Genomic DNA, 27103 nt, shown 5'->3' with positions numbered 1-27103 from the left:
ACAGCTTCCACCGTCTGTTTGTTGAAAAATAGTAACGCGACCGCACCGCATTTTCTTGTAGAAGTAGTAATTAGTTAAATCACTCGTTACTGAAAAATGTAATGCCGTTAGTAACGCCGTTACTTGTAACACCGTTATTCCCATGACTGGCTATAGACACCCAAAATGTTTTTATGCTAAGTTGTAAACATTTTTATTACATAGCTAAATAGCTGGAGTTGAGTTTTTTAATAAGGGAGTCCATGAAGCTGAAACTGTGCTTGGAGCTAATCTGAAGGGCTCAGATTAAATTTTGTGTTGGCCTAATTTTTATCCCTGGACATTGCGCTTGGTTTTATTACATTACAAACTTATAGACAGTCATAAATTACTACCTTAAAATGTTGCAGTGACATAAAGGATGGAAATGAAAGCTCAGACTTTAAACAGACGTGAAAAATGATATATTTTGAAGCTTAGTAAAAGGTTGTGGGCTGCATATTGCTTACAAGATATAGACGTGCTTAGAAGTGGTTGACAACATGTGGGACATTCACTTCAACAAAAGAAGAGAAGTAAAGAAATGAAAATAAAAGTAATAAAAAAATCAGATTGAAAACACACAGACACACACATACACAAACACACACATTTGTACAAGTCCATTATGGCAAAGAACAGTGACCTGTGAAGAGAGTTCAGCAGTAGGGCCGGAGCACAGAGTGCTGTGGACGAAGGAGATAAAGGAGGAAGGAGAGAGAAAGTGAAAAAGATAATGAAAGAGTGAAATTACCAGAGGGCAGGAGAAAAGAGGGTTATTGTGCATGTGCATTAACGGGGTGTATGATGAAGTTAGTTTTTTTGTGTTGTGTGCAGTGACTAGGGGCTAAGGAGTCGGTAAGGGAGTGAGAGGAGGGGGGAAATCAATGGCAAATTACATGCGCTCGGCTGGCCCATTGTACAGTATGGCTGCTATATTCTAAAGAAGGCACTTCCAAGATGATGCAGCCAAATGGTGGATGGACTCCAAGATCATTTTTATTGATTTTGAAGAGCCGTCAATAGAGGAGAATGAGGGGAGGGAAGGAGGAAGGAGTGTGTGTGTGTGTTTCGAGGTTCGGATGTGTGTCACATGGCCAATACAATACCCCGGCTTTTTGTCCCTGTCCAGACATTAGCAGCACACCCACTCCCACTGCTTTTCATTTACATTAGTGCCTGGATGGGCGAGCGAAGGACACTGACAGAGAGTGAGAGAGAGGGTTTTCCATAAAAGAATTGGTGTGGTAGCAGATGCCGGCATTGTTTGGGTTCGGGAACCAAGAAATATTTGGTATTGGGACTCCATCAGTGTGGTCATCCAGTTTTCCACATCAGAGCTAATAGGTGTGTAGCTGGTTGTCTGTCAGGGAAAGAAGAGGAGAGGGGTTTTGGGTAAGTGATAAAGTAAGGATTGTAGTCTAAAGCCCTTTAAATGGGCAAAAAGAGAAGTATTTCAGAATGACTCCTGACTGAGAGAATCTGTATGAAAAGGTTTGTTACATACGTGAACCTCCTGGAAAAACTCCAGCATCATAACAAATTTGAACTGAAAGAAAAAGAACGAAAAGCAATATCTAATGACATCAATATTCACGCTTGCTGTTATTGAAATATTTAAGTATTGAAGAGTTAAAAATCCTTCGCTGCTATGCAACAGGTTTCAGTGTTTAAAAGGACAAGCAGCATGTGTGCGATACACTGGCGGACAGAATAATGAGGCTGTGTGTTGGTGTTACATGATAAACCTTGGCAGTGTGTGATCATTTGATTCTATCAGAGAGTGTGTGTGTCACAGAGCAGCATGGCAGCACTAAATGCAGCAGATGTTAGCTGCAGGAGGCCAAAGCATGACAGCTTGGAACTCTTTGGTGGATGGTGAACACACACACACACACACACACACACACACACACACACACACACACACACACAGGCATACACTTGACTTACATGCACAATGATAATTAGCGGCAAAAAGCAAGTCGTGATGAGAAATATTAATATGTTCTACCCTAATAATGTGTCTGCTGGTGAACTCACACACAGACAGAAATGCATGCAGGACAGATTTCAACATCACAGGTGTTTCCAGCAACAGAGACTTGAATTACCTGAATGAAAATGGCTGTGAAATGAAAAATACAATTTTAAAAGTGATAGCACTGCAATTTCCCAAGAACAAAACTACTGATATATTTGTTGAAGTAGGCACAAAATTACAAAGTAGAAATATAAAGTATAATGTAGCCCAACTAAATGTATTTTTGCCAAAAACTGAGAGGATCAGAATGAAGAAAATACAATCACGTGGCCAGGTTTGTGCCAGCTGCAGGCCATCTGTAGGTCAGAATTTATGATGGTTTAGGTCGTGTGCAAGGACAGTTTACCTAGACCACACATGCAAATGAACACATGCTGCATCTCTGTGGAGAACCTAATGCACTCTGTCTCTGCTTTCACTTCAGATTATATATTGCTCTTGAATCAACTTGTACCAAGGCTTTTACAGTTTTTTACAGACGCTAGGACACATTTCTCAATACTTAGGTCACGTTTGCAAAACTCCTCACACAGTGAGCACAACAGAAGTCTATGTGGGCTAAACTGAGGACCAGTTATCATTGTTTTGGCACAAAATGCATTCAATGACTACATCTCTCAAATTTCATGAATTATCTTCTCACTCAGACACAACAACTGCCAAAAATCTTTGTACGGACAGGACATTTTGCATGTGCTTACATACTGTTGTCAAAACTGTTAAACTTATGGCCAAAACAATAACACAATGCAAAACTTAAAAAGACAGCAAAATCCAACAGCAATATTTTATTGAAACATATTTTAAATCTAAAAATGCAGTTTAACCAGCCACAGCTGATTCTCATTGTAGATGAACATCTACACAGGTGTTACTCCTTCAATTGTTCAACTCCTTCAATTCTGGCATGCCAGAAGATTCTTTCCTAGGTGTGTTGCCCTAGATGACATAAGATGTGATGTGGATGAGAACCTGTGGCCAAATGGAGAAGACCGAGTAGATTAGCATTACTATTGTATGTGTATCAGTGGATGGTGTGTATACAAATTCTTGTATTTTGGGATTACTTAGTGCAAAAAACTAAAAATACATAAACAAATATTAACGAATTCTGCATGTCTGATCCATTCCAGTAACATATATTGAAATTATAAACACAGATGTGTCCTTGTTTTACACAAGAAAACACTGTGTAATGCTACATGTTGTTAGTGTTTTTTAGGTCATTGTTTTGTGGGTGACAAAGTGTGTTTGTCGGCTGTCAACCTTTGCTAGTGTTCTGGAAGAATGAGTTTATTTGAGACCTGAATGAAGTGTTTTGGTAGTTGTAGTGCATTTTGAATGTGAAATGAACTGCTTTGCCAAGCTGACGGTCAGTTAGGAGGATTGTGTGAAGAGTTTTGCAAAAGTGACCTAAGTATTGTGAAATGTGTCCTAGCGTCTGTAAAAAACTGTAAATAAAACTTAAGATGAAACTAAACAACATTTTTATATTAAAAGGTAACTGAAAAGTAACTCAAGGGAACACTCACAAATTGCAATACTATTGCAGTACTTTACCTGTCTAGCGGAAAATGTCGAATCTTTTAAATTTTTGGTTGATATTCTGTCTCTCTCCATCAAAGTAAAACTACCATAAAAATTAAAGGCTGTTCAGTTCTTTGTAAGTGAGCAACCACACAAAGCAGCAGGGGATGAAATAATTATTTCCACCTGACTGTAGATATATACATTTATAGGGTAGATTAGAAAGAATTATCATTTCAAAAGGCTTTACTTTTTAAAGTGATTGTAAACTTTAAGTGTTCAACATCATTGGTCCATACTCATCCCATGCTTTTGTGATCATGTCTGAAGTTACTGCAGCCACTGCTGTTGCTATGCAACCTACCATCAACCACATGGAACTTACCAATACGCGCTTTCTAACAGTATGTGTTCCGTTAGTTATTAGTGAACAGCTGCAGAATTAAAGAACTTTGAAATCTGATGATTCTTTTTTACACCTTGTATATTGCATGAGCAAAAAGCCTATCTTGGAAGTGACACAAAGCAAAAGCCATACCGACTCAGACGTCACCCAGCTTAATAAGGTCCAGGTCAGGTCCTGGAGAACTAGGACATACTGATGAGATGTGGGCTACTGAAACCAGGCATACATGGAGAAGGACTGAGAACATGGAGTTGATGGAATGCTACGATGCACACTGACCAGGAAGCACCGTGTAGCTCAGTGCTATAATATCAAAAGAGCCAGAGGCTACAGCAAAATAAAAACACCAGTGAGCATTAGGGCCATATGCCAACCCTGGTTGAAGAGTGTAGTGGAACTGAAGCAGATGATGCCCAGCCACCTGCATTACTGACAGATGCATTACTGAGCTGAGGAGGAACATCATGGGTGAACACCAAAGGTAGCCACCCAGCCCAGAGCATGACTCTCCGAGCTTGCTGACAAGGTCCTGTCAGAGGAGATATTTCCAGACATGAACACAGCGCTGTTCATCATATCGCTGAAACCAATGAGTTCATGGACGCCACAGTAATCCTAGAAGCACTTGGATATGAGATCAAGAGAAAATCCCCCACGGAGACAAAGACCAGGAAGCAAAATCAAGGAAAGCCAGAAGAATGTTAGTGAGAGACAGGTCCAAACCCCGTCCACTAACCTGTCATTGAAATTGAAGGCAGAACGTGAATATTTATACGTGGTTATAATCTAGTTAGTCTATTTAGTTACTGATATAAAAATGTTGATTTCTAAAATATACCAATACTGCATAAGAAGTATGTCAATATACTCATAGACGCTAAGACATAATAGGCCTTATTTAGGCGGAAACAATAGTTCATACCCTAACGGGGTCTTAGGCCAATCAGAGATCTTTACCTTTCACACACTCTTTCATATATGTACACACGCATGTACACAAGAAGTGAGGCAAACAGTCCGGATTTATTTTCCCGCGGATCTTAACACATTTTTGCGTCCTTTATGAGCTGGTTGTGAAATTCAACAGATCCTGTTTAAACAGGACGGAGACAAACCAAGTGTACGCGTGTGAGCTCAGGGCACGTTAAGTCACGACTCGCTAAGACCGCAGTGTTTGAGTCTTTCCCGAAACGCACACATTATCAGTGAGGTGTGAGGTTTCTCAGCCTGAAGTTAAACACTGAGCGTTTATGGCTTTTACACTTTACAGCTTGTTGACTCTGTGATTCAAACTTAGACTGTCTGTAGGCCTGTCGTAGACACTGTAGGATGAAATGCCTGCGTCTGTGGACAGGCGTTACACAAGGAGCAAATACGCCTGTTCAATCAGTAACTTTGTGTGCTGTTCTTTTTTTATGCACTATATTTATGCCCAAAATGCTAACTTTAAGTATTTGGATTATATATAAATTTTCCATCTAATTTTGTTACAAAAGTACAACGTAAACTGTAAATTTAAAACTGTAAACTGTAATTAAATGGTTAAAAAAAACCTTTTATTTGACATGTTTAAGTTGCATTTTTTTTTTCAAATTGATTGCTTTATATTTCTTATGTCATTGGTGTTTGTTACTTTACGTCTTCATGAGGACAAAGAATCACTTTTTTGAGTGTCAGTAAATGGTTCCTCGACTGTTGTTTCCAGCCTTGGTTAGTGTCATGGTCTTTACATCATTTCTTTAATAAAAACCAGGCTAATTTAGGAGGGGGGGAATCAATGGCACGTTAATTTTATTTCGTAGACTCGGTTTTAAAATGGTGTGCAGGTGGAGACAGGAAGTCTGAACCTGTCTGTGGTGGACTCAGGACTCAGTGGTGAGTCCTTATTCATTTTATAAGTAGCTGCTAAGCAGACAGGAAAAGATCTAGAAGAGATCAAACTTTCAACATTGACATGTGTGTGTGTGTGTGTGTGTGTGTGTGTGTGTGTGTGTGTGTAGGGACTATTAGTTTGTCAAGCTGCGTTGTGCCGAAAAGAAGACCCCTCCCTGTGAGCACTGACTGCCGTGTCCCACACCTGATAGGTGGCGAAGAAGTACCACATTGTGTTTTTGTTTCTTTTGTGTTTCTATATTTAATACCAGATTATTCCGTGTTTTCCCTTTTTGTCATTTGCAAATTAGAGCCGCAGTGATAAGCTGATTAACTGATTGGTAGATGAACAGAAATTATTTTGTGCAAAAATACAGAACGAGAGTGAGAGAGAGAATTAGATGTCTTTTCATGTCCTTTCAACACGGGTGGATTTAGGACTTCTTATTGTCATCTGTTGATGTTTCTTTTTGTTTGAGTAAGTAAGTAAAGTTTATTTATTAAGCGCTTTTCATAGACAGGTAGTCACAAAGCGCTGCACACAGAGATTAAAATAAACAGTACGATAAATAGCAAAATGCACAGTATACACAATATAGAGTTTAAATGTAAATTAAAAATATAAAAATGTAAAAAGCATTAGTCAATAGAAAACTTGTTTAAGCCGGAGACGGCGAGCAGTAGTGTATTTTGTGAGAAGCTTGGATAAATAATCTGGGGCTTGGCCATTTAGTGCTCTGTACGTTAAAACAATAATTTTAAAACAAATTCTAAAATCTATTGGGAGCCAATGTAAAGAACATAAAATAGGAGTGATGTGAGCTCGCTTGCTAGAGCGAGTTAGTAGTCTGGCTGCTGCGTTTTGTATAGGACAATTGAGGACAATCTGCTTCTTCCCCTTCACACACATACACACACAAACACACACACATTTTAAACTTTTTATTCGCCAAATCCATCAATGAATAAATCAAGAAAATAAACCCAAGAGCAAACACTTTTGAACAAGATAGCTTCAAGTGTGCACTATGTAGACGACAACAGAGTGATTATTGTGATCAAGAGTGCTAAATGTCATCAGAAGAGAGCAAATTAAATAAACATTACCACGCATGTTCTTCCTCTTCCCTTCATTAACCTTTGTTTAACCTTGCATGTGTTTGTGTGTGCGTGTGTTTGAGTGTGTACCCATACGTGTCACATATACCAGTGTGTAAGTAAAGGCCAGGGGAATGTCCTGGTATGTGACCAACATCGGGCCATTCCCTCGCTCACCATCCAAGTCAATCACAGAGCTCTGATCCTGCCATGCTCATCCACAAACCTGGATAAACATCAAAACTCTCCTCTCCACTCGGTCTCTGTCTCTCTCCTCACCTCTCTCTCTCTCTGCTAATCAGATGCCAGGCTCAGTCACTTTGTCAGAAGACACGCCAACATGCTCTCAGTGTGGACCGCTGCTATCTCTGTGTGTTTGTGCCAGGCTTAAATCTTCCTGATTCTCCTGTTGCCTTGACGCCTCTCTACCCTGGTGACCATGGCTTACCCCTCACCACACACACAAATACCAGTCAGTAAGCGTGAGCATAAATGTGTGTGTTTTGCATGTTTTACAGCAGTTACTGTGTGTTTGTTTGTTTTTTAAGGGAATGCTTCAGTTAGATTTCCAAATGTGTCAATGTACAGTCAGACTGAAAACAAGGTATAAGATAAGTTGAAAATAGCAAGTTATAGCATGTAATATGTACATGAATTAGAAAGCTTATCAGACAACAGCGAGAGACGGCATTAGTTAAAAAGGAATATAAGGCATGAAAGTATTCAGTTGTCTTAAATTCAATGTCTTTAGTTCATTTCCACCATAAATTTAAACCATCCCCTAAAATCTTTCATCACCCTGAAGATGAGAATGACGAAGAACATGTTGCTAGCTGGCCTGCTCATTAAGCTTCATCTGTAGAGCTGCAGTAAATATTAAATAATAATTACTTTGAATGAAACATAGGATAGAAAGAAGACTTCAGAGTGGCTGTACATGTATTGTCAGAGCTGTGAAAATATGAAATATCGTGCAGTTGTGCAGTCAGCAGGTTCCTAATCATTCTTTTACAAATGCTTGTAACGGTGAACTGCATGGCTAGGTGCTTATTGTTACACACCAATGATGATGAGAATAAAAACACTTGAACTCAAAGATTAGAAGTGTGGCCCACGTTTGTGCACGATCTGCACTGTCAAAATGCTATCCACTATATTAGCATAATGAGCATGCCAAGTGCAATTAAAGCCTAAAACATTCAGTTTTTACAGAGTGCTAACCAATATACTGAGTTTACGCTGCATATTAAAATCAAGCCATTAGTGGCAGTTGTTGAGGTCTGTGTTGCTGTGACATGCAGTTTGCAGTTATTGTCTGGGGGATATTGGAGAGATTTAATGCGTAACTATACAGCAAGTATTATGGGTGTCTGTGCCTTGTTGCATCCTTCCAAGGCACACTGGGAGAGTTTCTAAATTAAAGTGTGGATTAGAGTCTCTTATTTTGAAAATTGGTATGCCATTCTTGCATCTGATTTTCTGCCATGCAGCCATGCCCAGTATATTTCAGGAGGTTAGTCTATGGAAAGGGGAAGATGCAGGGCCTTGAAAATAATAATTATGCCTGGAATTGAAAGCCGTGTGGCCACAAACTTGAAGTGATGCCATATTGTTTAAATCAGCACATTTGGACTGTGTTTGAACAACGTTCACTGTTCATTTTGAGCTGACATAAAGCACATTTCTTTGCTGTTAAATTTTATTTAATATGGTTTGAAAATTCTCAAACTTATCTTGCAAATATATTGTGAAAGCATGAAACAAAGGTAGAACCCATAAATAGAAATAGAATTTTAGGTTCATATTGCAAACATAGAATAGGGTACAAAACAGGCCCAAAATCTTTAAAGAGATTCAGCATATTTTACTGAACTAATATTAAAATTGGCAAACCGCAAACAATTGTTGTCGCAACAGTGCAAAAACAGACATCTTAGGTTAGAACAATGAAAGCTTCATATAGCCTTGAACATATACATATGATCGAGGCTATGCATGGAAATTGTCAGAGAAGTTGTAGTCATGTCCTTTGTCGCACTTTCTAAATACTTCACAGTATTTAAGGTCAACACTTGAGATCGAGAGGCTCAGCGTGTGACCGAGGAACAAAAGCAAAGTGTCAACAGTTAGTGTCCTCACATGTGTAGAAATACAAATGCGTATATGTATCTGCGTGAGTGTGTGTGCGTGCAGGCACGTGTGACGGTATCATCCTGGCTCGGTAGCAGCTAGCTACCGGCTAAATGACTCTCCACACTTCATTAGCAGAGATGAGGTGAGCTGCTCATCTCCTCATTGTTAGCTAGCGCTAAGCTGCAGTAATCCCAAACAAAGGGCCAGGGCCTCGCAGCAGCCGGCGTGGATTAGAGAGATTCATTCTCATTCAAATTGGCCTGTAAACAAAACCAGCGGTGGCTGGGAGTGAGATGAGAGTGGAGAGAGGAGAGAGATGAGTGTATGATGGAGTGAGCGTGAAGCATCTTATATGTATACATCTGTAATATAGCTGCAGTTTGTGTGTGTGTGTGTGTGTGTGTGTGTATGTGTGCGATATTACAGACAAATCTGTATTTTGCGTCTGTGAATATTTCAGTGTACAAAAGAGGCCAAGAAATTGTTGGAGTTTGAACTGGAGCCCATTGTGCATGCAAAGTGTGGAGAGCTTATTTTCTTAGTTCCCTTGACTGGTGTTCTTGCCATGCACTCATGTTGATTTGTACAGGTGAGGGAATGTCAATATGAGACGTTTGAAGTTAAGCCAATACACGGGAAGTCAGGTGTATTTCCGGTCTGTTCCCAAAAGCAATCATAAATCAGATTTAAACCAAGAGCACAGGTAAATTTCAATAATGGTGAGTGGTCTTATAGCACCTTTTACACTTCCCAGTATAAGAGAGTGCTTAACTGTATTTGTCACACACTCACCATGTGAGGTCCCTGCTGTTATCGGCCTTACTTCCCTCCTTTGCCTGAGCCTAATAACACACAGTGTGTATTTTTTGCCTACTTTTAATGAAGCTTTAATAAACTTCAGATTGCAATAGTCATTTGAGATGTGGCTCCACTTTTGGTTGGCTGGTGCAACCTACACCTTTAGCATTTTAGCATGAAGATGTCATGGACATTTTGACACATGGAGACAGACCAGGATTCATCTCTTTCCCCTTGTTGGGTTTTGTAATGCACAAGACATAATCTCAGTGTTTGTTTAAGAGTGGTGTCGTTGACATATATGCACTGAATTTACATTGACTGATATTAGAGCTTATATCAGTATGTATTGTACCTGCTTTAGTGTGACTGGATTTTCTGTTAACTTCAATCCTCTGGCTCTCCATGAGGCAGATGGCCCTAAAGCAGATTCCTATGATTTTATTTTCAGCTCCTTTCAGCATGCTGAAGTACATTTTTAACTGCAACTCAAACCATGGGAGTTGTCCTTTCACTCTGCCTGCTAATCTGACTTGATCACTAATAATCGTCAATCAGCTCAAGTTATTTCAAAGTAAAGTGTCCTTCCTCTGGCTTGATCCGTGACTGATGTTTGGGTTAGATTATCTTTTAGCTTAATGGTGAACTGCAGTCCCACCAGACGCCCTGACATATCAGATCAGCTGCATTTCCTGACACGCATCAATTTTTGCAAACGCCAATTTTGGCTGGGTGTGATCATTATTAGCTGTCAATCAAGCAAACTAGTTGGTTATTATAAAATCATAATTTTAATATGATGCCAGTAACTGAATATCTTACTTCACTTTTCCTCAGGCATTTGAATTTGATGCTTCTAATTTATGATATCGGTCATGTAGTCCTGTAATTCAAATGACGTTTGAGCATTTGTAACCAGCTGTTGTGGTTTGTTTAACATGATGAAGCCTTTAAGTTGTGCAAGTTAGCAATAAAAACATTATGAAAACTATCCATAAACACTAAATGAGCTAAAATGCCATTTTAATCATCATCCAGATAATTTGTAGTGGTGACAGCATTCACTTGTGCAGCCAGGCAAATGTCATGTTTAATCTGAAATCTAACCCTGTTTGGGTTTGTCATTCCTACACAGTGACATTTAACTGCTCGTTTAATTGGAGTTTTTATGTCATGCTGATCTCGGTATGTAGAGATGTAATCCACAGATAGCTTGTTCTAAATTCAGAGTGGTGTTGGTTTTTGTCAGGTCAGGCCATCCCCTGCACACAGATGCTTCTTTAATTCAGGAAAAGACGAACCACAGCAATTAAAAAGAACACAAAGAAATCTTAGATTATCTTTATCTCATTTTGCTGTTTGACATACTTGATCAACTTGACTTTGATCACTGTTATAAATAAATGTTATAAATATCTCTATCTATCTATCTATCTATCTATCTATCTATCTATCTATATATATATATATATATATATATATATATATATATATGCATTATATATCGTGCTCCTTGGTGCAGACGGATTGCAACATGATGAAAATCTGTCTGCTTTTAGACAGCAAATATTTGCAAAGCTTTGTCATTCTGTCTGAGAGTGATTGCCATCACTCCAAGTGTAACCACGATTGTTTGGAGACAGGTTCCCTCACTACATGGCGACCTGTACAATCTCCTTGCAAACAAAAGTGGTCACCCAGAGGTTGAGCATGCAACACCCTCAACCCCTGGGAGACATGTTGGCCACTGTTTCAGTCGGTGTCAGGGAACAACAAAATTAAATGCAGCCAACTTTTTTTTTTTTACAAGAATGTGGTAGTCTTATTTTTGCATTGGTGTGATTGAGCCTTAACTTGTGTTGAAGAACAGGAAAGAAACTTATAAAGGGGAAATGGTGGACAGTGGGAAGAAAGCTAAAAAAACTGGACTGGCACATTATTAAAATGGATAGTAATGATAGCTCACACCAAAGTCCTTTTAGAGGCAAAACTCACAACTTAGTCACCAGCTTGGGTAATCCTAGGCTCATTTGAGCAGTTATCCACTTGTTAAGTGATGATGTAAGAACCCTGGGTCCAAATTACACTGTTTTTATTAAGGTTCTGTTTTTAACATGTTTTAATGCTTTTGTATCTTGTTCTATTTAATCTGCACAAAAAGTCAGTGATCACTGTCGGTCTCTATCGGTTTTTATTACACTATTCATCGACAGCATGTTTTAAAGCTCAGTTTTTAAAACTTTACGGTGTAACTACAGCCCAGCCCATGCAGCAGTATATTAATGACTAACCTTGCATTGTAAATAGATTATCTCAGTTGTTCTCCCGATTGAAGTTCAGTCCGTTTACAGCATCCTACCATGCAATTGCATTTGTCCCTAACCATCGGAAACCCTCATGTGGGTGGAAAAAACATTAGTGTTCATCCTCCAGCTTCACTGTGCTAATGTGTTTACATTATGCTAACCCTAGCTGTGGCGCTAGCAACGACGTAGCACATCATTATATACCAGCTAGTCCAACTTCAGTAACCCCACAAACGTCACTGCTGTTTAGTTTTCTGTCTGCATTTATGTCGAAAGTGATATCAGAGGTGTACATTTTAATTTTTCAGTCAGAACATAGAATATCATCTTTAGATGGAAAGTAGCGAGCTAACTCCCTGCTAACGTCAAACTAAAACATATCATTTTATTAAAGATTTCATTTTAGACAGTTTATAACTCACCGTGATGCCGCAGTGTTTGTTTGACTTTGGGACCAGAAGCGGAGTTTGGATGTTGACTTAATGATGTCAGACTTAAAGAGTGGATTGGGTAGTTAAGCGTCATCTAAATGAACTCTAATAATGCCAGTAACTAGGGCATGGAAACTATATAGACTCACCCATCTGTACAGTTTAGAATTTGTGACTTAAAATACAAAACAAGGTTTAAGAAACTTTTTTAACTGAAAGTTGACTTTTGAATATCGTCTTTGCTATGTAAGAATTCTCCAACAGGTATTATAATTCAGGTTTTTGTGAGTGTTTCCCTCGTATAATGAAACCATTTCTATGTTTTGCCTTCTTAGGGGTGTTTGTAATTTCTTCAGTGAAGTATTGTAATATAGCATAGATGATTGTTTTTCAGTGCATAGTTATTGCAGAATCATTGTCATGTCATGTCATGCACTCTGTCATTATCACCTCCATTTTCTGGATTAGCTTCTTGGCCATAGTTGGAACAACATTTCCAGCGTTTTCTACATCAGTGAAAGAGCCAGTGGGAGGCGAAAAATGAGCTTGGTGGTTTTGTTCAGAACAGTGATAATCATATAGGATAGTCTGTGACTGTAGAGAAACAAAACATGATCAGAATGAATAAACAGCAACGTTTCGGAAGTGAGTTTACAGCTGTACAAACTTGAGGCTAAGCTCAGCCTGCACAGCAGTGATTAGTGTTAATGCTAACACTGGTATGGTAATATGTTAGAGTGCGTAACTTATTCTAATAGTTTTGTTGCATTTTTAATTAGCTCCAAACAACCAGAGATTTAACATAAAGTCATTGGTTTGCACTGCTAGATCATGACTTTAAGAATCTAACTAGTGTTTTGGTTATCTTGTTTGACATCTGTTGCAATGCTTTTATTTATGTTAGAATGTTTACCTATATGCACCCTGTTAAAGAAAAAATCTCAAATGAAGGTATTTGTTAATTAGCAGAGAATTATAGATTTTTAAAAAGTCTGTGACTCTCCAAAGTTATTATTATTCTTAGAATAGATATAATTGTGTTACATTTATTAAAATTGGCTGAAAGATATTTCATTCAAAACTGTGAGTGCAAACTGTCTTTCATGGTGGTTTAAGAGGAAGAGTCAGTTAATTACTAAATATCTAGAATACATCGTCTTAGAAACGACGATTTAGTGTTAAGAAGTCATTTCCTTGCTACCTCGAAGATATTAGCTGTCCAGTACTTTGACATGAACTCACTGACTCTAAACCTTTTATGCAGCTACAGAAGGCATTTTAACACCATCGCCATCCAGGTAACAAGGAAATGATGTCCTTCACAGACCTTCCTGATTGGCTGCTAGCTAGCTCAAAATTTCAACCCACTACCTGAAAAGCTGTTTTTTTTCAAATTTTTGACTTATTAACTCAAAATTTTTTGTTATGGAAGCCTTTTTTTCCTTTCAGTGGGGGAAACGAGCTTCCACTGAGACTGCATTAATGCTGACACAGTCCTGTAACATGAACTATAGCTAAAGAGCGTGGTGGCCTACAAAAGGACGCTCTTTGTGCTTCTGTGTTTAAACAGTTTGTGTTGCATTCTTCATTAATGAGATGCCACTATATTGTGTTGCTCAGCAAATATCTGACAGCTGTGTCCGTATGTGTTCCTGCCTGCCTCCTGAACAAACAGCTGCAGGACTGACCAGCCACCTCCCTTCTTCTGGCGGTCAGCATTTTAGTATCTTCAAAGCTTTAATCCTCAAACTCCACAGCTTCGTGCCCTGCGCTTCTCAAAGTCCGACCATGTCCACATTGTGGCAGATAACTTTTAAAATGCTGTCCGCATATGGAAATTTATGTCCACTCTAGCATTTTCAGACCTCTTCTTCTTATTCTTCTTTTTTTTTTTTTTATTTCTTTTTTGAAAAGTTGTCTGTCCACTCTCAAACTTGAAAGCAACATCAAAGCTGGGCATTACATCATGCGGAGGAGCGGGACAGCCACAGGCCGGTTACTCTGCAGAGTCTGCTGCAGAAACCTTCAATCACCTTCTGTTCTCTGGCACCACAGAGGTGGATTTGTCACTCAAAATGCTGTGCAATAGATGAGTGTGGTTCTTTTAAGAGACCCAACTGTAACGTGAGGCTTTGTGACATCGTTAATAAACAAGTGTGGGAGCGCCTTTTTTAGTAACGAGAGAGATGTTGTTTCTAACTCGTCTCTTTTTACGTGCCTTGCTGATTTCACAAAATGTAACAATTTCAATGTTTTTAACTGTTTGTTTAGTAAAATTGAGGATTTTGCTATTTTTGGCATGCTTCTTCGTGTCTGGTGATGTCGCCACAGCCGACAGCTCTTTTGCTGAAGTTGGTTCAATCTGTCGAGCCCCGTCAAATTCTACTTTCAACTTCTTGTGCTTTCTTTCGGTCAATTTCAGGTAAACATGAAAGTGTTAAAATGGCATCATCATATAAAGAGATTTATAGCAAAGGAGGCTTAGATTTGCCTTTGAATGTGGCGTAAATTGCCTTGCTGATACCTTTTGAGGTTATAAGTATCATGGCATGATACTCGATGATGAGAGGCAGGAAGGAGAATGGCTTAAACTGAGAAAAAAAAAGACTTGAACTCGTAATACTGAACGTAGTTTAGGTAGTCCTGAAAACATTGCGCAGTGACCCATGATCCTCAAAAAAAAAAAGGAGAAAAAAAAAGCCTTCCAGCGATGTTACTATTTCTTCTCAAGGACGAGTTTATTGGTGCTAATGAATGGGTATTTGTGCTGTAATGTTTGTGTTTGTAGCGTGATTGACAGCTGGTTGGCCACGTCTCCTTCATCCAGGGCCTTCCCTTTTCACTGATTACTGTGTCAGTGTGTCTGCATCACACAGACACAAACACACACATGTTATGCAGACACATGAGGGGCTGGGGGTTGGGGGCAGCACCGTGGTTCTCCCATTAGGCCGAGCTGGAAAAAAACCCAACAAAACACACACAAACAAAACAGCACCACATACGCGCTCATGCATATTGAAATGCAGGCATGTATGTGTAATATGCATCTGATTGAATGTCTTTGAGAGCATAAATATGTGTCTGTGTGTGGCCGTTTGCTTTGTGTATGTTAATGGTCAGCCTCAAGGTAAAATGCATTAGTATTCAGTGATGATGCTGGTCGTTCTAAAAAGCTCTCATGGTGCCAGTGAACTCTCCCGCTCTCTCTGTCTCTCGCTCTCTCTGGTTCCAGTTTTTCAAACATGCTATCATATTCTCCGGCCCCTGTGGATGGGTTTATAATTAAAAGTGCTCCGGCTCTTCTAATATGAGTGGTATGGCTGTGATTTAGACTACATGGCACAGACTGATCAGATAAAGCCAGAGAGTTGTGCTTCGTTGCAGCTAAGCTTATTCACACTGAGAGCGCTGATCCCCTCTCGCTTTCTCTCCGCCATGTTTTCCTCTTTAAATCTTGCTCTTGTGCTTTTCTCTTCTTTTTTCCTCTCTCTCTCTGGATGCCTTTTAGGCCTTTGCTCCTATTGGTCATCACTTTGTGTTTGGTTTTTCTTTTACACCTTTTGAGTAAAACTCCACCTCTTTTTATACCTAAATGCAGATGTAATTGTGTTACGAGCTCAGTGACGCGCAGACAGTGTTTGCGGTGCATGCACACTAGGTGCATTTCAGATTTTCTGATGCTTGAGTTTCTGTCTTTTCAAGCAAAGTTCTAGAGAATCGCTTAGCCTGTGTGCAAGTGATTTTACGAGGGCATAAAAATGCTACTGGGTTATTGTTTTCAAATAAAAGACACACAAAATGAAAGTAACTAGGTATTTATTTCTTTAAAATAAGAATACAAATGAGTTCATGCAGAACCTGTTGTTAAACAAACCCCCACCCCCACCCACTTCCTGTCACAGCTGATCGTAGATTCAACAAGCACACTAACTGTGTGCACACATTGCGTTTCTACTTTGGAGAGAAACTCATTTAGTTCATACAAATGTAAAAAAAGGAAAAAAGTTTGAGCTCTTGCTTTTGAAATTAAGGCATTTGAAGAAGATGGTGCTTGTAGCAAAACAGTCCTGCTTCACAGTGAAAGAATACCAGCAGACTGAGAAAAGCTTGTGCTGATGACACCAAACTTTCCAAATGCTCTCATCTTGTTTGTTATTATCAGCCTTAATAGCATTTTTCTCATCTTATGAACTGATGAATGAATGAACTTTGTCAGGAGGCATGAGTGAAGCCTTCTTCTTAATCCATTATTCACTGATGTCATTGATAAGTACATATCATGTGTGTGTGTGTGTGTGTGTGTGTGTGTGTGTGTGTGTGTGTGTGTGTGTGTGTGTGTGTGTGTGTGTTGGGGGGCTGATTCGGTGAGTTTGAAATGTGATTCTCTCCTTGCATCTCCTTCTCACCTTTTCATCTCTCTGCCCTTCTCTCCATCCTGCCATTCATGCCCCCTCTCCTCTCCTTTGCAATCTTCTCCAGCTGCCCCCACCCTCACCCTCCAACCCTGTGTGACAGACAGGGTGTCCTCACCTTGTAACGATCAGTGACATCCAATATGTTTGGCTTGGGGATCATCCCCTGTGTGTCCATTGTGCGTTGTGTTAAACGCTTTATTGATTAGCCATGAGTTAATTACGAATTACATCAAGACTGTGTGTGTGTGTGTGTGTGTGTGTGTGTGTGTGTGTGTGTGTGTGTGTGTGTGTGTGTGTGGGTGGGTGGGTGTGTGTGCAGGGGGTCTTGCACACTTCTGCAAGAACCATCCTATAGGCCTATAGGCAAGCATCTCAACATTACCATGTTACATGAGTCACCCCCGCCCCTTTTCCCATTACCACCCATGCATTTATGACATTTCCCAGTTATAGTTATAAGCACTTTAAGGTCATGCAATATTATTATTATTTATTTATCTTTGCTCTGTGATTGTGTAGTGAGAAGTGAGAAGGGTTTGCTGCTATTTTGCACCCTGGACACTTAATTGTGTGGAGTCCAGAAGTTGACACACCCTGTGCAAAATCCACAGCAGACCTCTGGAAGCTAATGTATTCTGGATTTAAGCTCCATTGTAAAAAAAAAAAAAGAAAAAAGAAAAAAAAAAGGAACATGCACCTGACCTGCTCTGCTGCAGCTCTGCAACACAGCCCCTCACATCTGACTTCTGCCAGTTATAATCCAGTTATAATAATAATAATAATAATAATAATAATAATAATAATAATAATAATAATATCTTTGCAATCTGCAACTGCAAGCACTTTTTCCAGCCTTTTCCCCCCTCCTTTTTATCCCGTGTCAGTTTCTCTTTGACATTGCCGTGTACTTTGCAAAAAGAAAAAAAAAGAAGAAGAAGAAGGAAAAAAGGAGCGAAAAAAAATCTTTATCAAATCCCCATTCTGAGGCTTTCAATAAGGCAGGCCATTACCTCACTGGCGCTTTTGTTCGGCCTATACAAGAGAGAACAAAATGGTTATTCAGGAGGACGCTTTAGATTTTTATTGTGGGCTCGCTATTCACAAAGAGCACCGTTATTGTATTAAAAAGAACCATCTGTGGCAGAAACAATGGCTTCAAATTATCTGTGAATACCCAGTGAACAAAATATAAAGCTTTTTCCTGCTCATTATGTGGGCTAAGCTAGGGGGTGGAAGATAGGAGAGGAGAGGCACAGACTTTGCTATAACTGACTTTTGTTGTTCTTGCTTGCATTCTTCTCCTTTTTAAATCGGCCCCCTTTTCACATTGTGTGTCGCCATAAACGGCTTTTTCTTGTTGCAGGGCTAGCGGAGAGGAGACAGCGGAGAGCTCCAGACAGACGACGGGGCTGCACGCCGGGATCTGCACGCCGACAATCGCGCACCGAAAGCGCACGGACTACCAGGTGTTGGTGGTTGGTGGCTCGGGTCGGGGGGGATACGAACGGAAAGTGCGGGCTGGGTGCCGGCGACTGGAGCTCTGCCCCGGACAGGCTGAGGCTCCATCAGCGGTGGGAGAGATAGACACGAAGGAGGCTGAGCGACATGGCAACTTGTTTAATTTCTGCCAATCAAGACGAGAGGAAGACAACTCCCAAACTGGCAGTAAGTTGGAGTGCGGCGGAGTGGAGAAGCCCTGTGCGTGTTGGTGTGTGCGTGTGCGTGTGTGTGTCAGTGTGTGTGTGTATAAAACAGTGTTGTGGAATGACACTGCCTGGAATCATGAGCTTGACTGACTGTCTGTGTTGTTGTCGGCCGGTTTGGTTTTCGTGTAGCTCAAAAATCATTTACATTTAAAAATTATTTAAATTGATTTAGCTTGATAAAAATATAAAAACACATTCTAATTTTTTATTTTAAAAACTCACGAGTATCATAGTATTTGCTCTGAGCTGTGTTCCAAACCAACCCCGGCTTATTGTTGTTACTTACAGGCTTAATTTACGCGCCTCTGTGCTTACTGTATTCGGACCGCCATAAATTTACAGTAAATCCACGTTTACATTTTACTTACATTTCACATTTTCTTACATTGTATCTTCTTTTTTTCATAATTCCTCGATGTCTTTTATGTTTAATGACATCAGTTCAGTTTTGCAATGTCTTTAAACTTTAGAAGCTTGACCATATAATCGAATTTATTTAATTCACTTTGACATTTTTAGTTCTGTCATTTAAAAAATCAACAGCAAATCGTGTTTAAATATTTAACCTGCTTGATCTTATATATATATATATATATATATATATATATATGTGTGTGTGTGTGTGTGTGTGTGTGTGTGTGTGTGTGTAAAACAATCTCTTCATGTATTTTGTATTATTCGCGTTATTAATTATGGTGAAGATTCTGCTTAGATTATTTCTTGTTTGCTTCTTTAGCCCTTGTGGCAAAAAACAAAAAGCAAAAACAAAAAAAAGAAGTTTATTTCACCTGAAACAACAAATGTGGTTTTTATTTTGTTTCACTGTAACGGGAGTAAATCCCTTCATAGATTTTGCCATGTGTTGCATTTGAAAATTGTCACCGGTAAACTCTGATCATTGAGATCCTCTGTAGAAGGATTCTGACAGGAGATACTTGAATCATTTTCCACCCATACTTGTTTTTAAAAAATACTCTTGCAGAGATTACGTCACCTAAATTGGTGCAACCACATAAACAGCATTTTTAGCTTCACAGCCCGCTGCGTGTTTGCAGTTTTTCACCCCAAACCTGGTGAATATACCATGGGGGCTTACAAGTGGTCCGAGGGGGCCGCCCCACTGGTTTCTCCCTTTTTTTCCTTCTTCTTCTTCTTCTTCTTCTTCTTTTTTTTTTTTGTTAAACAAATTCAGGATGATTGCGGATGCATGGGGCCATTCCCGACTGGCTGGGGCCTGCTTTCAGAGAACCGCAGAGCCCCGCTGTTCCTTTATTATCATAAGCAGATTAGAGGTAGGGGGAACACACTCAGATGCAGATAGCAGCCGAGCGGCCCATTTCAACCTTGCATTAGAATGGACCGAGCTGCATGTGTCGCCTCTCGCAGCCTTTTAAGCACAAGATGAATCTTATGTAAGGTTGCCGGGGGCCGGCATAATGAGTGCACGAGGGAAGGGGTGGGTGCGTGGGGGTTCCGCTCCTCTATTTATTATCAAATGATTAAAAACAAAAACAACAGAAAATCGTCATAATAAGGCCCGATATGTTGACTTTCAGTTGGGATTTCATCTGGTTGAAACGGAATTTTTTCAGGTGTGTGGACTTCATCTCTCTTTAATTATCGTGACTCTCTGGCTTAGCGATCCAGGCCAGGAGATGTGTGACAGGTGACTCGGGTTTTTCGGAGCTTTTTTATTACAATATATTCAGTATATATTTTTTTGTCTAAGGGCGGTTTTTGTGATAAAAAAAATACTGAGGTTTTTAGACTCTTCTTTTTTAAGCATTTCCTTGGCGTTGAACTGAACTTCTAACTCATCCTCTACTCCCCTCAAGTTTTGCAGTCGCGTGTAGGTCCCGTGTTCTCCACTAGGCGGCACTGGTGTCACGCAGCACAGAGGCTCTGGGCACCTCAAATGCAGTTTGAGCGCGGGGGGGGGGAGAGAGAAAGAACTAAAACAAGTGAAACTAACACTTCCAGCACAGACCCCTCCCCACAACAAAAACTTTTTTTTTCCTCCCAGAGACTCTAAAGCCTGATAGTTTCGCACTCTGCGGCATGTGTTTCCCTACACGGTAATCTCGGCCTGCTTCGGCCTGAGGTGAAGCAGGTGGAGGCCGCTCTTTCCTCTCTCTCTCTCTCTCTCTCTCTCTACCCCCCCCCCCCCCCCCCCCCCGCCCCCCCTCTGTCTCTCACACACTCACACACACTTTATTTGGCTGACACGCTCGTTCGGGCTCACTGAATGAGCTGCGCCTTTTGTGCAAACACACTTTATCTTAAAATATTCCTCACCTTTATTTCTCCCCCTCCTCGCGTCCCCCGGTAAGGCCTTACTTCGCCCTCTCTCTCTCTCGCTCTCTCTTACACACACTACAAAGCCCTAACAACAACAGCAGCACTCGCAGTGGAAGTGACGTGGAGTAGGGTCTTTGTCCGGACAGATGTAGCGACAACATCCCAAACAAAAAAGCGCTTATTTGTGCTGAGATGAGCCCGTCTGCCTTCTGTGTGTTGGCATTCAACTTCACTAAAAGGGACAAAAAGGGGGGGAAACATCTTGGATTACCTTTCCTCTTTTCAACGCTAAAAACCAGCTCATAACCCCCCGGCCCTCCCTCCTTCATACGCACACACACTCACAAACGCACACACACACTCAGACACACAGTCATTCGATGCTTTGAGTTAACTAACAAAGTTTATTTAAGTGTTGTTGTGCTTTTGTTCTGATGGATGTGGGTGGTGGTGTTGGTGAGCGATTGTTGTAAGCGGAGGGGAATGAGTGACTTTTCGATTTTGGGGACGAGGGTTAGCTCCCGCAGGCTGTGGCTTGTGTCGGACGCTGTCTCCACCTTTAGGGTCGAATGATGCTGAACATGTTTGATAGTTGCGCATGTGCGTTTGACTCCCAGCTGTGGATTTGTTGTTAGAAGTAAAGTCTAAAGGCTCTAAAAATCATTTCCTGAACGTTTATACTGTCATTTATTCTGTTTAGTTTTTTATCCAACTTTAACTTTCTGTGTGGGGCTAAAAGTTTGCAAGCAGCCACTTTCTCGCTTCTGCATCACGCGCTCTCTCAGTATGAAGTGTGGAAATAATCATCAAGTGCTCCCATTAACATGTTCCCACAGAAAAATCCCCATCAGCCTGGAAATAGTAAATATGTACTTGGTATTGGCCATATGGGCACCCTGTGTATGTGTGTGTGGCTCTCTCTGTGTGTGTCTGGGGCAGGCAGACTCCGCCCCTTTATGCTAATTAAGGTCTCCCATTGGCGTGTCGCTGGGAAAAAGGCCGGCTCTGATTGGCCGAGTCGAACCCATTTATACGCTGACAGCCCCCGGTCGCATGAATGGTTGTCTATTAACTTGTTTCACAAACTATCCGGAGTTGTCACGGCTCGGCTCGGGCGGACAGAGGCGAAAAAGTGCGGGTTTGTTGACGCTCGTTTTCGGAGAAGCGACGGGAGAAGTTTTGTGGACACAACATTAGCGGGGAGCTGTTTTGGAAGAAGGCTCTCTCTCTGCGCGCTGAGAGGGAGAGAGAGAGGAAAACAGAGCGAGTGTCTGTGTGTGTGCGTGAGCCTGTGTGTGCGTGTCTCTGTGTGTGTGTGCGTGTGTGTGTATATGCGTGTGTGTGTGTGGAGAGAAGCGGCTTGATGCTTGTTGTTTTTGTCCAGAGAAAAGTTGCATAGAGAAATCCCGGCAGGTAACTTTTCGCTGCAGCCCTGCTCGCTCCTCACTGTCCGCTCCTTTGGCTGCTGGAGTTTTTCTCTTGGCTTCTTTGTTTTTTAACATTTTTTTTTCTGGGATTCAACTTTTTTGAAATTAAAAATCTGTTCCCGATGTATAACATGATGGAGACTGAACTGAAGCCCCCAGCTCCCCAGACCAACACGGGGGGCACGGGCAACACCAACACGTCCGGCACCGGCAACAACCAGAAAAACAGCCCCGAGCGGGTCAAGAGACCCATGAACGCCTTCATGGTGTGGTCCCGGGGACAGAGGAGGAAGATGGCGCAAGAAAACCCCAAAATGCACAACTCGGAGATAAGTAAGAGGCTGGGCGCAGAGTGGAAACTCCTGTCGGAGAGCGAGAAAAGACCTTTCATCGACGAAGCCAAGAGACTGCGGGCCCTGCACATGAAGGAGCACCCGGATTACAAATACCGGCCCCGGCGGAAAACCAAGACCCTCATGAAGAAGGACAAGTACACCTTGCCCGGTGGGCTGCTGGCTCCGGGAGGCAACGGGATGGGGACCGGGGTCGGGGTCGGGGCCGGGCTGGGCGGCGGAGTGAACCAGCGCATGGACAGCTACGCCGCGCACATGAACGGCTGGACCAACGGGGGCTACGGCATGATGCAGGACCAGCTGGGTTACCAGCACCCGGGGCTGAACGCGCACAACCCGAGCCAGATGCAGTCCATGCACCGCTACGATATGAGCGCCCTGCAGTACAACTCCATGACCAGCTCCCAGAGCTATATGAACGGCTCCCCGACATACTCCATGTCCTATTCCCAGCAAACCACGCCAGGGATGACCGCCCTGGGCTCCATGGGGCCATCCTCGGTGGTGAAGTCCGAGTCCAGCAGCTCCAGCCCGCCCGTTGTCACCTCGTCATCCCACAGGGCCGCCCCGGGCTGCCAAAGCGGGGATCTGAGAGACATGATCAGCATGTACCTGCCCGGGGCGGAGGTCAGCGAACCGACCGCCCAGACCAGGCTACACATGTCCGGGCACTACCAGAGCGCCGTGCCCGGGACGACGATCAACGGCACGCTGCCGTTAACACACATGTAAGAGACATGAAAGCAAGAAAGAAAAGGAGAGAGAAAGAGAAAGAACTTTTATAAGAGAAACTGTGGACTACTTAACGTTGGACTATTTTTGTACAGAAAAATTTCGGGGTGGGAAAAGTTGTATAGAAGTCTCCAAGAAAAAGAAAAAAGGGACACACGACTCTTTTTTATTTTGTCTTTTTTTTTGTCTCACATTTTATTCTAAGGAAGCTCTAGAGGAACGGTAGGAGATCCCCCACCACCGCCACAGCCACCATCCCCACCCCCTTTCACTGACGGATGAAGTTTGGAAGACTTTAGAAAGTGGGAGTCGCAATCAAAAAATGTTTTATTATTGCAATCACCCTTTTGTACAGTATTTATCAAAGAAACATTACAATCAGACGAAATTTGTTTGTTAAACTGCAAAAGGTTGCATATTTCTTTTTCTATTTCTCTTTTTTTTCTTCGATTTGTTTCATTTTTCCTGTTTTATATAAAGCAACGCCAGTTCTGCAGGTAAAAATATAAAAAAAACAAAAAAAGTGAAAGATAGCAGAGCTGAAATTCTTATGGGAGCTCATTTAACACTTCACAACACTGGAAAGAAAAAGGGGACATGAAACGAAGCAGGTAAAACTGCTCTTTTTGTTGTTGTTGTTGTTTTCATTTTTAAAGGCAGCATTACTAAACATTTTATTTCTTGGAAAAAATATATATATATTAAAAAAACGACGCCTTTTTTGTTTTTCCTCTCAATGCAGCTTAAAATATAGGTTCTTAATTTATATTTCCGTCTCCCACTTTTCATCTGTTAGAGGTATATGACGCTTGTACTTTTTATTTTTTATTTTCTAATTGATTTGTACAATTTCTGTATATTTCCTGTGATATTTTAAGTTTTTATTTCAAAAAGAAGAAAAATTGTTTTGGGGTTTTTTTTTTCATTCCCGTAGTTGTATTTTAAGAATTGTGGCCTGTACGCAGAACAGCCAACCACTCCATGTATATATACTGGAACTAATACCATCCTTATAACAGTTACAATTTCAGCTGAGTATATATTTTTTTTTCAATATGCAGTTTGAAATGAATAAATTTTGGAAATTTGGATACTTGAAATTGTTTGAGTTTTGATTTGATTCATCACTGGGTTTTCTTTATCTTGTTGTAGTTGTTGTGTTCCAGGCAGTCATCACATGTTAAGTTGTCATCTGTCTTCTTCGTCTTCTTTTAAATGTGTACTGTAAATTCTAGTATTCTTAGTATTCTACTAAGTGCTTACAGAGTACAGCTTTGGGGCGACATGCCTCCTTTAAAGTCCACAAATAACTGTGCGTCGTGGTTAACCACGTTTCTATTTTCTAGTTCCTGCGGATGGCCACATCAAGCCCAAAGTTTGTTGCCTGTTTCCTAAAAAGTGGGGGGAAGATTTTTCCACCAAAATACCCATCATCCCCAGGTATAGACTGTCATTTCTCCTCTTTTATAATTATTACTATTAAGAGCCGGTTTACGGTTTGATGTTTTTTCTTTCTCTTTTTAAAAATGTAATATACAAACTACATTTTTTCCCTTTCTTTCTTTTGTTCTTCTTGGATTACTGGGCCTTCTTTTGTAAGGCTGATAGATGACTGATCATGCAGGAGCGCTAATGCCAGGCGCAGATCTGATTCCAGGTTATTTTAGATTAGAGAAGAGAATGTGTGTCATCCGTGGGTTTTTATTGTCTGCTGACACCGTGTTGCAGTGTTTTTTGTGTTTGTTAAGGAGTATTTTCAGCAGCTTAAACCTTTGAGTTCAGGCTTTATTTCCTCTCGTTCATTGAGTTTATCCAATAATAATGATAATACTAATGATAATAATAATAATAACAGCAACAATAATATCTATTAGTTTTGGAAGCTTTCTCTGTGTTTCTCTCACTCCTTTCAAAACACGGAGCTGGCTTATCAGGCTGAAATAGACCAATTAGGTGGAAATTGAAGGTGGAGCCCTCTTGAAGGGAGCCTGGCCGGGATGCTTTTTCCTCGGCCGTGTAATAGCTCCACGCCGATACTCGAGTGTGGTCATTTTAATTTTAATGTTTAATCAAACGGGCCCTGCTGTTTCCCGTTAACCCCGCTTCTCATGGTTCAAGCTCTCCGGTGACTTGCTGCACACCACCACCACCACCATCCACCCTCATCCACCCTCTGCCTTAATAAACAAAAAACAAAAAAACAAACGCATACAGAACAGACTCCAAAATAATCCACCCATGCACCTTTCTGCCAACCAGGCGGATTCCTCCCAATCATAATCATAATAATAATAATAATGATGATCCTTATGATGAGCTAACAGCTCGCCCTGAATTTAACAAACGGTTTTAAATCTGTGGGGGGAGAGTGTGTGTGTGTGCGCGCGCGCATTGGGCCGTTGTGTCTTGCAGGCTGTGTCCCGGGGGAGCGGCAGATGAAGAGGCCCCTCGGTATTCATCCGTCCAGTTCTCCATCTCCCTCCCTCTCTCGCTTCCTCCTAATCGGACCTTTCGCAGGTCAGGGGATCGTTGGGAGTCCCATTAATTATTGATGTAAACAGTTGAATCGGTTGTAATAGCCGAGAGCGCTGGTGATAAACAATTTGTTTTATTAATTAATTTATTCCTGCTTAAAAAAAGAAAGAAAAAAAAGCAGACGCGTAAAGATCTCCTGTTATGTTTCCAGGAGCCCCGTGGGCCCCTGCAGGCCCACGGGGCCCCGCAAAATGATCATTTTTTTTCCCGGCTGAGCGTGGCACCTTTGATGTGATGGAGGGGAAAAACCTTTAAAAGGCAAAGAACACCAAACATGCTCGATGGGCAACTTATATTTTCCGTGGCGTGTCATAAGACCTGTGGCTGACTGGTAAAGACTTCCATGTGGACACAGGATGCTTGACTTGAGGCCGTGGGCAGCTTTTATTATATTATTATATTAATGCTCCTATTTTCTATTACTGCCCCATACCCAGCCACTTTTTTTTGTTTGTAACCCTTCTGTAAATGGTTTGCTCTCTGTGTGAGCGAGGCAGTCACAAACTAGGACACTGTGAATGTTCACTCGGAAAACACTGATATCGCGCTATCTCGGTAGAAAAATATTAGCCCCGCATTTAACCCCGCGTGCTTTCCAAAATCTGAGCTGGTCTGAGAGGCTCTGAGCTCCGAGCCCGGCGTTCCTGTTCAAACAGCACAGCTGATAGCGGGAATTAAGTGGCCTGCCTAAAACGTTACACCCCACATGTGGTGTTATTAGTCCACGGGGACGCTTTGAACGCGTCTCAGTGTTCAGATGTATGTTTGCTGCACTTTACGCAGTCAGGTGTGTTTTGTTTGGCCCGTGTAGGTTGAAGCTGGGAGGCCCGGTTGAGGTGTTCCCCTTCATCCTTTCGTTCACCCATTACTCCCCCATCCGACCGTTCATCCATCCATCCATCCATCCATCCATCCACCCACCCATCCTTCTGTTCCTCGCGTGCAGAGTCTGGCTGCCCCAGCTCGAGGATATTTGGCCTGCAACAGGTGGTAAGCGCGCG

The 27103-nt window shown here is 41.3% G+C and overlaps 2 protein-coding genes across 7 annotated transcripts in view; both read left to right on the top strand.

Moving 5' to 3' along the window:
- The window catches only part of LOC147309664 (uncharacterized), a 91679-nt gene that overhangs the window by 27030 nt on the left and 37546 nt on the right, over positions 1 to 27103 (top strand). For 4 of the 6 annotated variants that reach the window (XM_086270476.1, XM_086270473.1, XM_086270474.1 and 1 more), the window contains exons 2-3: positions 18415 to 18716; positions 24914 to 25007. In XM_086270476.1, coding sequence (XP_086126602.1) covers positions 18415 to 18716; positions 24914 to 25007 — 396 coding nt within the window. The remainder of the gene's footprint in view (positions 1 to 18414; positions 18717 to 24913; positions 25008 to 27103) is intronic. The other 2 variants (XM_086270478.1, XM_086270477.1) reach the window with 1 other exon arrangement.
- sox2 (SRY-box transcription factor 2) lies at positions 22060 to 24656 on the top strand. The gene has a single exon (XM_086270472.1). It carries the CDS (start codon positions 22605 to 22607, stop codon positions 23565 to 23567), a length of 963 nt encoding a protein of 320 aa, XP_086126598.1. The 5' UTR covers positions 22060 to 22604; the 3' UTR covers positions 23568 to 24656.

The sequence above is a fragment of the Aulonocara sp. 'chitande type north' Nkhata Bay genome, linkage group LG17 (assembly GCF_057382095.1).
Source record: "Aulonocara sp. 'chitande type north' Nkhata Bay isolate Kocher_YH1m ecotype deep benthic linkage group LG17, A_spYH_male_GT1.1, whole genome shotgun sequence".
NCBI lineage: Eukaryota > Metazoa > Chordata > Actinopteri > Cichliformes > Cichlidae > Aulonocara > Aulonocara sp. 'chitande type north' Nkhata Bay.
This window is presented reverse-complemented; position numbering and strand designations above follow the sequence as displayed.